The sequence below is a fragment of the Rhinopithecus roxellana genome, chromosome 5 (genome assembly GCF_007565055.1).
Source record: "Rhinopithecus roxellana isolate Shanxi Qingling chromosome 5, ASM756505v1, whole genome shotgun sequence".
In the NCBI taxonomy this organism is placed as follows: domain Eukaryota; kingdom Metazoa; phylum Chordata; class Mammalia; order Primates; family Cercopithecidae; genus Rhinopithecus; species Rhinopithecus roxellana.
The window spans coordinates 91329664-91343961 of record NC_044553.1 but is presented as its reverse complement, the minus strand read 5'-3'; the positions used below and the strand labels follow the sequence as shown (position 1 = coordinate 91343961).

General features: G+C 41.6%; 1 protein-coding gene across 1 annotated transcript in view; it reads left to right on the top strand.

Moving 5' to 3' along the window:
• SNAPC1 (small nuclear RNA activating complex polypeptide 1) overlaps positions 1 to 14298 on the top strand; it is a 33020-nt gene that overhangs the window by 7102 nt on the left and 11620 nt on the right. Inside the window, exons 5-8 of the mRNA XM_010354651.2 lie at positions 6811 to 6969; positions 9381 to 9449; positions 10147 to 10209; positions 13943 to 14093. Of these exons, the coding sequence (XP_010352953.1) occupies positions 6811 to 6969; positions 9381 to 9449; positions 10147 to 10209; positions 13943 to 14093 (442 nt within the window). The remainder of the gene's footprint in view (positions 1 to 6810; positions 6970 to 9380; positions 9450 to 10146; positions 10210 to 13942; positions 14094 to 14298) is intronic.

Here is a 14298-nt window from a genome sequence, read left to right as displayed (position 1 = left end):
ATTTTTTGTATTTTTGGTAGAATCAGGGTTTCGCTGTGTTAGCCAGGATGGTCTCGATCTCCTGACCTAGTGATCTGCCCACCTTGGTCTCCCAAAGTGCTGGGATTACAGGCATGAGCACCTGGCCTACTTCCTGAGTTTTAACATTTATTTTAAAACCCACCATTGAAAACAGTGAATCTATTTTGATAATATATTTTGGTATTTTGTTTGAGTGTACAATATTGAGAAAAATCTTATGCATGGATAAGTAGTGTTACAAATCTTTTTAAGAATGAGTAGAAAAGCATTGCTTTGAGGTTAAAACAAACTCTCAGTACAGGGTTACAGGCTTCTAAATCAATGGTATTTCAAAAGAACATATAGACAGGAGACGAGGGGCTAAGGGGACACTTTGGTCATGCTTTTAAATTTTCTTTAAGCCTAAATGTCTCCCTCATTAATATTAGGATTATAATATTTTATTTCATTCGGTTGTTGTGAGAATTGAAATGAAGTGATGCCAAAATAGTGCCGAGTGTGGTATATTACACACAGTATACCCTTAATAAGTGTTAATTCCCCTTTTCCCCAGCCCTACTCAGTCTTTTCTTGTATTACAATTGAAAGAGAGGGACCGGATCTTCGATTTACTCAAATGTTTGTTTAGATGCCCCCATGTTCTTTTTTTTTTTTTCCCCTTACTTAGGGTCTTCCTCTGTTGCCCAGGCTGGAATGTAGTAACACAATCTTGGCGCACAGCAACCTCTGCCTCCCAGTTTCAAGTGATTCTCGTGTCTCAGCCCCCCGAGTAGCTGGGGTTACAGGCGTGCACCACCATGCCCAACTAATTTTTTCTATTTTTAGTAGAAGTGAGATTTCACTGTGTTGACCAGGCTGGTCTTGAACTCCTGGCCTCAAGCGATCTGCCCGCATTGGCCTCCTAAAGTGCTGAATTTACAAGTGTGAGCCACTGTGCCCGGTTGCCTCCAGTTGCAATAGCATGAGCCTGTCAGGTTGTTTGTAATTCAGGTAGCAAATTAATTTTTGAGAGCACTCTGGGTCTGTTCTGTAAAGTGACTTTATTTTTGAGCAAGGATTCTTAATCTCTGGCCTGGGGATTGTCCATGTGCCCTCTCCCCCACCACATTGTATGAAAAATTGATGTCATACATATGAATCTTTTTTTTTTCTTTCTTTCTGAGATAGAGTCTCACTGTGTAGCCCAAGTTGGAGTGCAGTGGCGCAATTTTGTCTCATTGCAACCTGCAACCTCTGCCTCCAGGGCTCAAGCGATTCTCATGCCTCAGCCTCCCGAGTAGCTGGGACTACAGGTACACGCCACCACACTTGGCTAATTTTTTGTATTTTAGTAGAGATGGGGTTTCACCATGTTGCCCAGGGTGGTCTCGAACTCCTGAGCTCAGGCGATCTGCCCACCTTGGCCTCCCAAAGTACTGCGATAACAGACATGAGCCACCCTGCCCAGCCCATAAGGATACATTTTTAGGGTGAGGTACTGTAACTATCCTCAGATTCTCAAAAGTGTTCATGTCCCCCCAAAAGGTTAAGAATTACTGTATTACAAAGAACTGAATATTCCTCAGTATCTGAAGACATAGTATAATGCAGGAACTCTGGGAAGATATTTTGTGTAGATTGTTTCACTTCAACATTTCTGCAAAATAAGTGTTTAAAAAAATTTTTTAAAGCAGGGGGTTTTATCCGTGATTTAAAGTTGAGGAAACTGAGTTACAGAGACTAGGTTAGGAAGTAATGGAGCTAAGCTTCAAACTCAGTTCTGTATGGCTGCAGTGCCTGTTTGTTGGATAGCAGAGGACTGGCCTGAGGTGGGACTGGGGTTGAAAATTTGTCATTCAACAAGCAAATGAGTGAAGTGTAACAAAAACTAGGATTTTTTTTTTTTCTCTTTAGCAGCTTAGCAAGAAAGAGGTGGGAGAGAGTTTATGTACAAAACTAAATAAGATAAAAGTACTTTGTATAATAGAAGGAATTTGTATTTTGTCTTTTTGGCAGAGGGGAGTTGTAAAGTTTTAGAGATTGGAGAGACATAATGTTTATGTTTAGAGTTGAGGTAAGGAGCTAGTTAGAGGGAATGAATGGTTGTATACAGGCGAGGTAGCAGCAGGGTTCCTGCTATGGAGGAGGTGGGTGTGTCTGTGATTGAGAATCCAGTGGAGAGAGTAGCCTTGAACAGAAGGCATACTTCTTCCTTTGAAATTTGAGGAAAGGAGGTGAGAATGGATTTTTATAAATCTTTGTGTAGAGGAGAAATAGAAGGTGAACAGACCTGACTGCCTGAACTGTAAGAGAGCATCATTGGGGTCAGGGAACTGAGAGTTGAAAATGTTTGGAATAGCAATTGTGGAGAATGGAAGAAAAATTTTAGGATACCAGAAAGCTGAGAAATGCTGATGTGAATCATGAAGAGAGAGGCACAGGACATTTTCAAACAGCAAGACATTCTTATCAATATTCTAATGAAAAAAGATGATTTGAACCCAGTTAGTTATAATTTCTTTTTTTAAATTTTTGAGACAGGATCTTGCTTCATCACCCCAGCTGGAGTGCAGTGGTGCGATTGTAGCTCACTGCACCCTCAATCTCCTGGGCTTAAGTGATCCTCCCACCTCAGCCTCCTGAGTAGCTGGGACTACAGGCACTTACCATCATGCTGGCTAATTTTATTTAATTAATTAATTTATTTTTTTGAGACAGACTCTTGCTGTATGGCCCAGGCTAGAGTGCAGTGGTATGATCTTGGCTCACTGCAACTGCCACCCAGGTTCAAGCGATTCTCCTGTGTCAGCCTCCCAAATACCTGGGATTGCAGGCACGTGCCACCATGCCGGGCTAATCTTTGTATTTTTAGTAGAGGCAGGGTTTCATTATCTTGGCCAGGCTGGTCTTGAACTCCTCACCTCGTGATCCACCCACCTTGGTCTCCCAAAGTGCTGGTACTATAGGCGTGAATCACCGCACCTGGCCCATGCTAGCTAATCTTAAAAAATTTTCTTGTAGAGACAAGGTCTTGCTATGTTGCCCAGGCTGGTCTTGAACTCCTGAGCTTGGGTGCTCTTCCTACCTTGGCCTCCCCACAGTGCTGGGATTATAGGCATGAGCCACCATGCTTGGCTGGTTATAATTTTTCTGACTATTGACCAATTTGGTGGTAGAACGTAAATATTTTTTCAACATATCTTTTTCAACGTGCTTTTTCATTCTAAGCTCTTTTAAGTTGGGGGTGATGCACAAAGGTCTACCCTTCTAGAGTGAATAGAGAAGAGTGTCAGAAGGGTCAGGCTATGAAATGCCTATACCTGGAGGCTTTTAGGAATGGAATAGTCTGTGAAGTTATCCTGGCTCTGTCGGATCTCTGGCTTGTGACATAATTGCTTTGAGAGCCTTGTCCCTTGATACTTCTGCTGGCTCTATATCTTTTGTCCTAGCATAGCCTGTGATCCATTCTCACTGATAATGCTTAAATTTAATACTCTTAAATTTTCCTTTTACTGCCTGCAACTGCTGTTAAGTCTTCATTTCAGAAGATCCAAATTCTGGTCATGATTCTGCCACTTGTTCTAGTTTTGTGGTTAAGGAGGCATAATAAAATGAAAAGAGAACAGGATACTGAATCAAAACATTTGACTTCTAGCCCTCTGCTATGTAAGTAGGACCTTGAGCAAATTATTTCATTTCTGTTTTTTCCTTTATACAGTTATAATAATGGACATTGTGTACTGAGTACTCACCACATGCCTGGAACTATGCTAGATGTTCTATGTGTGTTATCTCACTAACTGTCATGGTAACCCTGCAGAGGAGGTGGTATTTTCCCTTTTTTTTTTTTTTTGAGATGGAGTCTCGCTCTGTCGCCCAGGCTGGAATGCGATCTCGACTCACTGCAAGCTCTGCCTCCCGGTTCAAGCCATTCTCCTGCCTTAGCCTCCTGAGTAGCTGGGACTACAGGCGCCTACCACCATGCCTGGCTAATTTTTTGTATTTTTTTTTTTAGTAGAGACGGGGTTTCACTGTGTTAGCCAGGATGGTCTTGATCTCCTGGCCTGGTGATCTGGCTGCCTCGGCCTCCCGAAGTGCTGGGATTACAGGCATGAGCCACTGCACCTGGCCTTTTTTTTTTTTTTTTTTAAAGCAGAGTTTCCCTCTTATTGCCCAGGCTGGAGTGCAGTGGCATGATCTCGACTCACTGCAACCTCCACCTCCCCACCTTCCAGGTTGAAACGATTCTCCTGCCTCAGCCTCCCGAGTAGCTTGGACTACAGGCACGCACCACCATGCCCAGCTAATTTTTTGTATTTCTAGTAGAAGTGGGGTTTCGCCATGTTGGCCAGGCTGGTCTTGAACTCCTGACCTCAGGTGATCTACCTACCTCAGCCTCCCAAAGTGCTGGGATTACAGGCATGAGCCTCTGTGCCCGGCCCCCAGTTTTAAAAATAAGGAAACTGAGGTTTAGAGAAGTTAAGTAGTTTGTATCAGGTGAGGCACAATAAGGTACAGACACTGGGTTTGAATGTCCAAGTCTGAAAGGCTCCATAGTCCATGCACACTGTCTTTTACTTCTTATTTAATTTTCTTCTTCTTTTTTGTTTTTTTAAAGAGTGGGGGTCTTGCTATGTTGCCTGAGTTGGCCTTGAATTCCTGGGTTCAGGCCGTCCTCATGCCTCAGCCTTCTGAGTAGCTGGGACTACGGGTACACACTACCGTGCCTGGCTTCTTTAATTTTGTATAGTGCTTTACATTATACAGAAACCTTCACCTGTATAATAAGCTTGTTTAATAATTAACAATGGTGGGTTTGTTCATTTTGTACAAATGTGAAACGTGAATGTGATTCTTCGGTTGAGGGACTTCCCCATTGTCATACATTGAGCAAATGACAGAGCTCAGACTCAAAAACTAGGTCTGACTGGTGGTCTTTCTATATCACATGAAGTAAAAATCATGAGAGCACAGCCAGTGTAAACTGTAAAGAGTTAGGGGCTCTCCATGTCTGGACACTGTTCTCCCACTGCAGATCCCATGTATGTGAGCACTCACTACTATTGATCAGTTTCTCACAGTTTCTCATTTCTGTTTTTTTTGAGAGACGGAGTTTCACTTTTGTTGCCCAGGCGGGAGTGCAATGGCACGATCTTGGCTCACCGCAACCTCTGCCTCCCGGGTTCAAGCGATTCTCCTGCCTCAGCCTCCTGAGTAGCTGGGATTACAGGCATGTGCCACCACACCCGGCTAACTTTGTATTTTTAGTAGAGATGGGGTTTCTCCTTGTTGGTCTGGCTGGTCTCGAACTCCTGACCTCAGGTGATCCACCCTCCTCAGCCTCCTAAAGTGCTGGGATTACAGGCATGAGCCACTGTGCCTGGCCTAGTGTCTTATTTCTTGAACATGTGTTGATTCTACCAAAATCTGGAAATGAATTGAGTAGTCTGAGTTAGGGATGACTCAGATGTTGTAATGTCCATCTGTGATGGAAGTGTCAGTAGTTCTCTCCTGATCTTAGAGCCAAGTGCCTATGCCAGGTTTTCTTAAGTCCACCTGTAGTATGCTGTCTTTTTCCTTACCCCACAGATCTGCCCATTTGGCTGGAGATTTTTGGAGGAAGAAGATCTAATAAATAATGCCACAAATGGTGTCATACATCACCCTCTATTTCTTTCTTTTTTTTTTTTTGAGATGGAGTCTTGTTCTGTTGTCCCCACTGGAGTGCAGTGGCAGTGTGATCTTGGCTCACTGCAACTTCTACCTCCCGGGTTCAAGCAGTTCTCCTGCCTCAGCCTCCCAGGTAGCTGGGATTACAGGCACCCACCCCCACACCTGGCTAATTTTTGTGTTTTTAGTAGAGGTGGGATTTCACCATGTTGGCCAGTCTGGTCTTGAACTCCTGACCTTGTGATCCTCCTGCCTTGGCCTCCCAAAGTGCTGGTATTATAGGCGTGAGCCACCGCACCCGGCCTACCCTCTATTTCTTTTAATCCTGAATCTTATCGCTGAAGTAATGGTGAAACTTATGGGAACAGGCACATAGGTTTTGGGATTTCTGTGGCAGGTTGGATGAGAGTCGTTACATAGGAATTTCCAGCAGAACATAAAGGACTATGTAAATATTCTTTTCTTTTTTTTTGAGACGGAGTCTTTCTCTGTCACCCAGGCTGGAGTGCGGTGGTGCGATCTCCGCTCACTGCAAGCTCCGCCTCCTGGGTTCACGCCATTCTCCTGCCTCAGCATCCCGAGTCACTGAGACTACAGGCGCCCACCACCACGCCCGGCCAATTTTTTGTATTTTTAGTAAAGATGGGGTTTCACCGTGTTAACCCTGATGGTCTCGATCTCCTGACCTCGTGATCAGCCTGCCTCGGCCTCCCAAAGTTCTGGTACTACAGGCGTGAGCCACCGCACCTGGCCATAAATACGCTTGATGTGACAATATGATATAAAAATATCTTAGTTGTCAGTAGCAATATTTAATGATACATCATGCTACAAATAATTGTGATATTCTAGAATGGAATTGTATGTTAACTGATTCGTCTTTCCCCAATGTCTTCCTATAAGTGTATCTTAGTTAATGTTTGTTGAGGTAAGTTAGTAAGTCCATACCTCTGGAATCCATACCTCTATGTTAATGAAGTTGCACTATTTTGTTTACATGATTATGTTATTTTCAATATACTGTAGCATGTTATTCCCTATCAACTGGAAGTCACTTTGGAAGGTGACTATTTTGTGTTGGTTTTGCCTTTTAGTTTCTCCTCAAAAAGTGAAATAAAGGACTCATCTTTTTGCTTTTAGGAAATGCTGAACGTTCATGATCATTATCAGAACATGAAACGTGTAATTTCGGTTGATAAGTCCAAGCCAGATAAAGCCCTCAGTTTGATAAAGGATGATTTTTTTGACAATATTAAGAACATAGTTTTGGAGCATCAGCAGTGGCACAAAGACAGAAAGGTATGCAATCACTTGTTTGGTGCCTCACCATTGTATTATACACGAATGATTATCCATGGATGATAATGTTGAGAGGCAGCCTAGTGTTAGAGGCTGTAATCCTGTGGAGCTAAGATTTAGAGGGCTTGGCTTTTCTAGTTCCACTTTTGCCACTTATTAGGTATGTGATGTTATTTAACCTTACAGATGGAGTATATATGTATTTTCCTTTTTTTGGTAGAAGAGCAAATAGTCTTGTTATACCACAGATTTATTACAGTCTTTATAATTTGGCATTTTTCTAGGGGTTGCACACTCAGTCTTTGGGCTAAATCCTGCACACAGATGTGTTTTGTTTGGCATAGTGTTGATTCTAACGTTGTTTAAAATTTTTGAGTTAATTACCAACTTTTAAGTACTTGTGGACCTCACCTAAAATTCTAGACTGGTAACACTGATTCCACTTTGCTGCATGACAGCAGACAGTGGGACCTGAGTGGTGGCTTTTCCTACTGTGATAGGGCAAGTGTTTCTCTGTTTACATATTGTCTACCTGGTGTGGTTTATCTTTTTGCAGGTCTCATCATCACAGATCTTCAACTTAGTTTATTTAACCAAAAGTATTGATGGTTTCACATTAGCCTTTTCAGCTAAAGGAACTTTTTTTTTTTTTTTTTTTTTTTTTTTTTTGAGACGGAGTCTCGCTCTGTCACCCAGGCTGGAGTGCAGTGGCCGGATCTCAGCTCACTGCAAGTTCCGCCTCCCGTGCTCACGCCATTCTCCTGCCTCAGCCTCCCGAGTAGCTGGGACTACAGGCGCCCGTCACCTCGCCCAGCTAGTTTTTTGTAGTTTTTAGTAGAAACGGGGTTTCACCGTGTTATTCAGGATGGTCTTGATCTCCTGACATCGTGATCCGCCCGTCTCAGCCTCCCAAAGTGCTAGGATTACAGGCTTGAGCCACCGCGCCCGGCCTAGAGGAACTTTTTTACCCTGGAAACCTAAAGGCTAGCCTTGTGAAATTTACTTCTTTGTTTGTTTGTTTGTTTGTTTTTTTTTGAGAAGGAGTCTCGCTCTGTCACCCAGGCTGGAGTGCAGTGGCCAGATCTCAGCTCACTGCAAACTCCGCCTCCCGGGTTTACGCCATTCTCCTGCCTCAGCCTCCCGAGTAGCTGGGACTACAGGCGCCCGCCACCTCGCCCGGCTAGTTTTTTTTTTTGTATATTTTTAGTAGAGACGGGGTTTCACCGTGTTAGCCAGGATGGTCTCGATCTCCTGACCTCGTGATCCGCCCGTCTCGGCCTCCCAAAGTGCTGGGATTACAGGCTTGAGCCACCGCGCCCGGCCTGAAATTTACTTCTGAAACTATTACTCCATCTTATTTTAGTAAATCTAGGAAAACAATTTTTAAAAAGTAAGCAATTTCTGATTACTTACTGTGTGTCTTGATAATGTGCTAGTGTTTTCACAAATGCCACACAGATACTGCTATCTATATATCGTCTTTCAGAAAGATTTCTTGCTACCTTTTCACTTTCTGTTATATAAAGGAAGCTGGCTCACAGCTTAATTTTAGAAAAGATAAACAAGGAAACTGATAAGAAGATGATAGTCTTGGGAAGAAGAAAATAACTTTATTCCTCTGCATTTATTTTAATGAGAGATAGCAAGTTTTAGAATGTTTGGATACTTTAAGTCCTATAAATAGGTTACGCAAATGACGTAGGCATTTAATGTAAAAAAACTGTTAGTGTTCTTTATATGTACGTATATAGACAGGGTCTTCTTGCTCTTTCACCCTGGCTGGAATGCCGTGGCACGACTACAGCTCACTACAGCCTCGACCTCCCAGGCTTAAGTGATCCAACCACCTCAGCCTTCTGAGTAGCTGGGTTTGCAGACATATGCCACCATGCCCAGCTAATATTTTTTATTTGTTTGTAGAGACAGCGTCTTGCTATGTTGCCAGGGATAGAACCAGCTTAATTTTAAATTTTTCTGTAGAGATGGTGTCTTGCTATGTTGCCCAGGCTGGTTTGGAACTCCCGGCCTTAAGCGATCCCTCCACCTCAGCCTCCCAGAGTATTAGGATTACAGGATTAGCCACCATGCATAGCCAGTATTCTCTTTCAATAGATAAACTCTCTTCAGAGAGCATTACCACGAGCTCTGAAAACCTGAAGGAAAGGAGAATAAGCCTGTTTTCTTACTACCACATAGAGACTACCACATTAATTAGGAGGATTTAAGCATTTTATTGATGAATTGTAGAACATTTTGAAACCTGTGATCTTAATGTTAGGTGGTATATAATGTGAATGATCTTTTAGTTTTTCATTTATTAAAAGTAATGATTTCTCACTGTTCTAAAATTGATTTGCAGTTAATTGAATTGTAAATTTGTGTGTGTGTATGTATCTTTTTTGCTCTTTTAGAATCCATCCTTAAAATCAAAAATTAATGATGGAAAAGAAAAAATGGAAGGAAATTCACAAGAAACAGAGGTCAGAAAACTTTGCAATTCATATTTATGTGTGGCTGTGATTCTGTATACTAAGCATTGTGACCCATGGTCAGTATTATAAGAAATATAAGAGAAAATTCTGAATCATGGTTTTGTGAAAAGGTAGTTTGTTCTTTACTGGAAGCCTTGTGGAGGCCACATCAGGTGTAGGTTGGGAGAGAGGATGGTAATAGTTTTCCACAGGGAAAGGAAAGCTCGACCGTGGAAGGTGCCCTCAGTTAATAGAGGATCAGGATCAGGCTTTTGTAATATATCTTTTCTCACTTGTCAGCCTTTCAACCAGTGTGGAGCCCAAGCCGTTACACTGTATACTGCTTCCTGCCTCCAGAGTTTTCATCCATCTTAGTGGATGAGACAAGGAGCCATCTTTGAGTATAGGCTGATGAGGAGGGAATAGCAGTTCAAGGCTCTGCCTGATCACCCAGGCTTTCACTCATATTGTCCTCCTTGAATCCTGAATGAAAATGATCTGTAACTACGGGGATAGTATTATGGCACCTGCTACATCTGTGAGAGAATATGATGTATGTTTACGTGTGTGTACCCAATATATGTTAGTTTCTTTTACCCTACCTTCTGTCTAAAATCTTATTTCTGATAATAAATACTTGGGTATTCAGTTTTTTCCCCTAATGTTTGTGTGTTTTAACTTTTTTTCCTTCTTATTTTATATCCAGAGATGTGAAAGGGCAGAATCATTAGCGAAAATAAAATCAAAGGCCTTTTCAGTTGTCATTCAGGTGAGTTATTCTTTAATAAGGTAATTTGGAAATTGACTGCTTTTTAAATTATATTTCAATTTTTCATCAAAGTAGTGATACATGTACTTAGTTTTAAAAGTCAAATAATGCTAGAGAGATTGTATAGCACAACAGACCCCTTCTCTGCCATTTCCTACCCTTGTATTCCTAACTTTGAGAGGCAGCATCTTTGACTTCTTTTCTTTTAGCAGTTTCTTCTAATATTTACCTGGAATTTTAATGCCATTTCCTTTATTGTCTTCCAGCTTCTAGTATTCCTGATTTTGGAAGGTTTTAGGGTTTTGCTTTGTCCCTGGAGTTCTGAAATTTCATTTAGTACATATAATGTAACTTGGTGTCCAGCTTTTTTGTTTATTGCCCATGGCACTCATGGTGACCTCCTTTTAATCTGATATCCTTCAGTTCTGAGGAAGTTTCTGTATTGTTTCTTCAATACAAATGTTCTTTGCTGCATCTTTTCTCTTCTTCAACTTTTCTTGTTTTTCTCTTCTATTTTCAGTCTCTGTCTCATTTTCTATTTTCAGGGAGATTTCTTAGGCTTTATCTTCTGAACCATTATATTGATTTAAAAAAATTTCCCCTGATATTTTTTCATTACCAATAATTTTTTTTGTTCTCTGAATGCTGCTTATTTTGTTTTTTTAAAATGTATTTTTCTTTTTCACGGGATGCAATAACTTTTTCTCTTTAAGGATGTTAACTACAGTTTTTTTGATGGTTCCTCCCATTTCCTGTGAGTTCTTTTTTTTTCTATTTGTTTGAACTCTTTCACTTCGTTGGCTTTTTTTTTTTTTTTTTTTTTGAGATGGAGTTTTGCTCTTATTGCCCAGGCTGGAGTGCAATGGTGCGATTTTGGCTCCCCGCAACCTCCGCCTCCCAGGTTCAAGTGATTCTCCTGCCTCAGCCTCTTGAGTAGCTGGGATCACAGGCATGTGTCACCATACCCGGCTAATTTTGTATTTTTAGTAGAGACGGGGTTTCTCCATGTTGGCCAGGCTGGTCTTGAACTCCCGACCTCAGGTGATCCACCTGCCTCGGCCTCCCAAAGTGCTGGGATTACAGGCGTGAGCCACTGCACCTGGCCCATTTTGTTGGCTTTTTAAAAATGATTGAAGAAGCTCAGGCGCGGTGGCTCACGCCTGTAATCCCAGCACTTTGGGAGGCTGAGGTGGGTGGATCACGAGGTCAGGAGATCGAGACCAGCCTGGCTAACTCGGTGAAACCCTGTCTCTACTGAAAATACAAAAAATTAGCTGGGCGTGGTGGTGGGCGCCTGTAGTCCCAGCTACTCGGGGAGGCTGAGACAGGAGAACGGCGTGAACCCGGGAGGCGGAGCTTGCAGTGAACTTGCAGTGAGCGCCACTGCACTCCAGCCTGGGCAACAGAGCGAGACTCCGTCTCAAAAAAAAAAATATGATTGAAGATCCTCAGATATCTTTTCATATTTAAGGGTGGTCAAGAGGAGATCAAGAGCTTATCTAACCTCTAGATTTCTTTGTCTTGGATCTAGTTATTTAAAGAACAATCTTTCACTCCCTTGTCTAGGGGAGGAGGGTGGGCAATAAGCCCAGCTGCCAGTGTTTTGGGAGCCTACAGAGAGAATCAGACATGAGGCTCACCATTCCTTATGCAGGTTTCACTCAGCCCCTCTATTTTCAGTAAGAGTCCTCATCTCCTTCCTCACCTACACCAGTTTCCTTTGAGCCCACAGCCTTTCTTGTTTAGCCTCTTCAGAGAGCAGCAGGCCTTCTGTTTTGTATAGGAGAAGGTCAGTTGCCTAGCTCTGAGGTTGAGGAACGAGACACTATTCTCTATAGATTTTCAATGCACCTGCCTGTTTCTTTAGTCCCACCTCAGCCTTCCAAAGTGCTAGGATTACAGATGTGAACCACTGTGCCCAGCCCTTTGCCCATTTTTTAATGAGGTGGTTTTTTTGTTTATTGAATTGTTTACTTTCCTTATAGATTCTGAATATTAGACCTTCATTGAATGCCAAGTTTGTGACTATTTTTTCCCATTCTGTAGGTTGTCTGTTTACTCTGTTGTTTCTTTTGTTTTACAGAAGCTCTGTAGTTTAATTAGGTCTCACTTATCAATTTTTGTTATCAACTTTGTCAAACATCAGGTGGTTGTAGGTATGTGGCTTTATTTCTGAGTTCTCTGTCCTGTTCCATTGGTCTATGTGTCTGTTTTTGTACCATTACAATGCTGTTTTGGTTACCGTATTGTATCTGTGGTTTCTGCATCTATGGATTCAACCAGTTGTGGATTGAAAATATTTGAAAAACAAAATGCATCTGTACCAAATATGGACACACTTTTTTCCTTGCCGTTATATTCCCTGAATAATATGACAATCACTTACATAATATTAGGTATTATAAGTAATCTAGAGATGATTGAAAGTATATGGGAGGAAGTGCATAGGTTATATGCAAATACTACACAATTTTATATCAGGAATTTGAGCATCTCTGGATTTTGGTATCCGAAGGAAGTCCTGGAACTAATCCTCCATGGATACTGAGAGACAGCTATATGTGGTTGCTTTTTAAGAGTTGTTGGTCGGGCGCGGTGGCTCACGCCTGTAATCCCAGCACTTTGGGAGGCCAAAGTGGGCTGATCACGAGGTCAGGAGATTGAGACCATCCTGGCCAACACGGTGAAACCCTGTCTCTGCTAAAAATACAAAAAATTAGCCTGGCATGGTGGTGGGTACCTGTAGTCCCAGCTACTCGGGAGGCTGAGGCAGGAGAATGGCATGAACCCAGGAGGTGGAGGTTGCAGTGAGCTGAGATCGTGCCACTGCACTCCAGCCTGGGCTACAGAGCAAGACTCCATCTCAAAAATAAAAAATAAAAATAAAAGAAAAGAAAAAAGAATTGTTAATACCTTTATTGCATATACAACATTAACCGAAAATTCTTTGCTTAAGCAAGTAAGGGAATTCACCTACTGATGTAACAAAACAAATCCATAGCCAGGATTGGCTAAAGATATCTGTGTCTCAGATAAAGGTATCATTAAGACTGGCCCTCCATTTTCACTGCCGTCAAGTGCTATTTTCCTGACAGCTTCAGCCTTGCATGTTCCCAGTTTTAGCTTCCAAGGCAAGAAAGAATCTTTCCTTCCTAATAGTTAAACAATTCCAAAATAGCATTTCATTAGCCATGATACATACCACATACCCCGCCTACTTGCCTCCCCACTCCCAACAAATTACCCTGGCCATGGGGATGTTAAACTCATTGTGGCCAGATCTGGGCCACATGGCCAAACCTGGAGCCAAGCGTGAAGTACTTCTACTTGGAACACATGGTAGTGCCTACGGGAAGTAAATTTATTAGAAGGTGCCTCTACACCTTTGTTGCCCAACCATGCCAGATAATAGAACAACTTCATTTTAAGCCCATGTGAGCAGATAGTGATGACAGCTGCAGGAAACTTCATGTTATAAAAAGAATAGACTATTTACATGACACAATAGTTATATTATAGTAAAAAAACTTCATGTTATAAAAAGAATAGACTATTTACATGACACAATAGTTATATTATAGTAAACCAGCCAGGGGTAATAGTAAAGCACTTTATGACAGATATTTCTGTAAATCTTTCCTCATCTTTGATTGTACATTTTGTCTTCCTCTGAATTACCTATCATTTGTATTCATTTTATAATTTATTGGTTAATTGGATTGTAACTCTTAAGGCATCCAAATCAAGAAGGCATCGTCAAGTCAAACTTGACTCTTCTGACTGTGATTCTGCATCTGGTCAAGGGCAAGTCAAAGCAACTAGGAAAAAAGAGAAGAAAGAAAGATTGAAACCAGCAGGAAGGAAGATGTCTTTCAGAAACAAAGGTAATTTTTTAAAGTCTTACTAAGATTCAACAAAGGAGAATGGGTTTTATTTACAGCTTTGCCTCATCTTTATTTCGTTGTTAAGAAGGATTAGATACTTGTTTGAGAACATTTTGGTGAGATTTAATATTAAAAATAAATGATTAGATTCTTGGAAACTTATTGCTTGAAAGGGACCCTAGGAATCATATCAAATGTATCATTT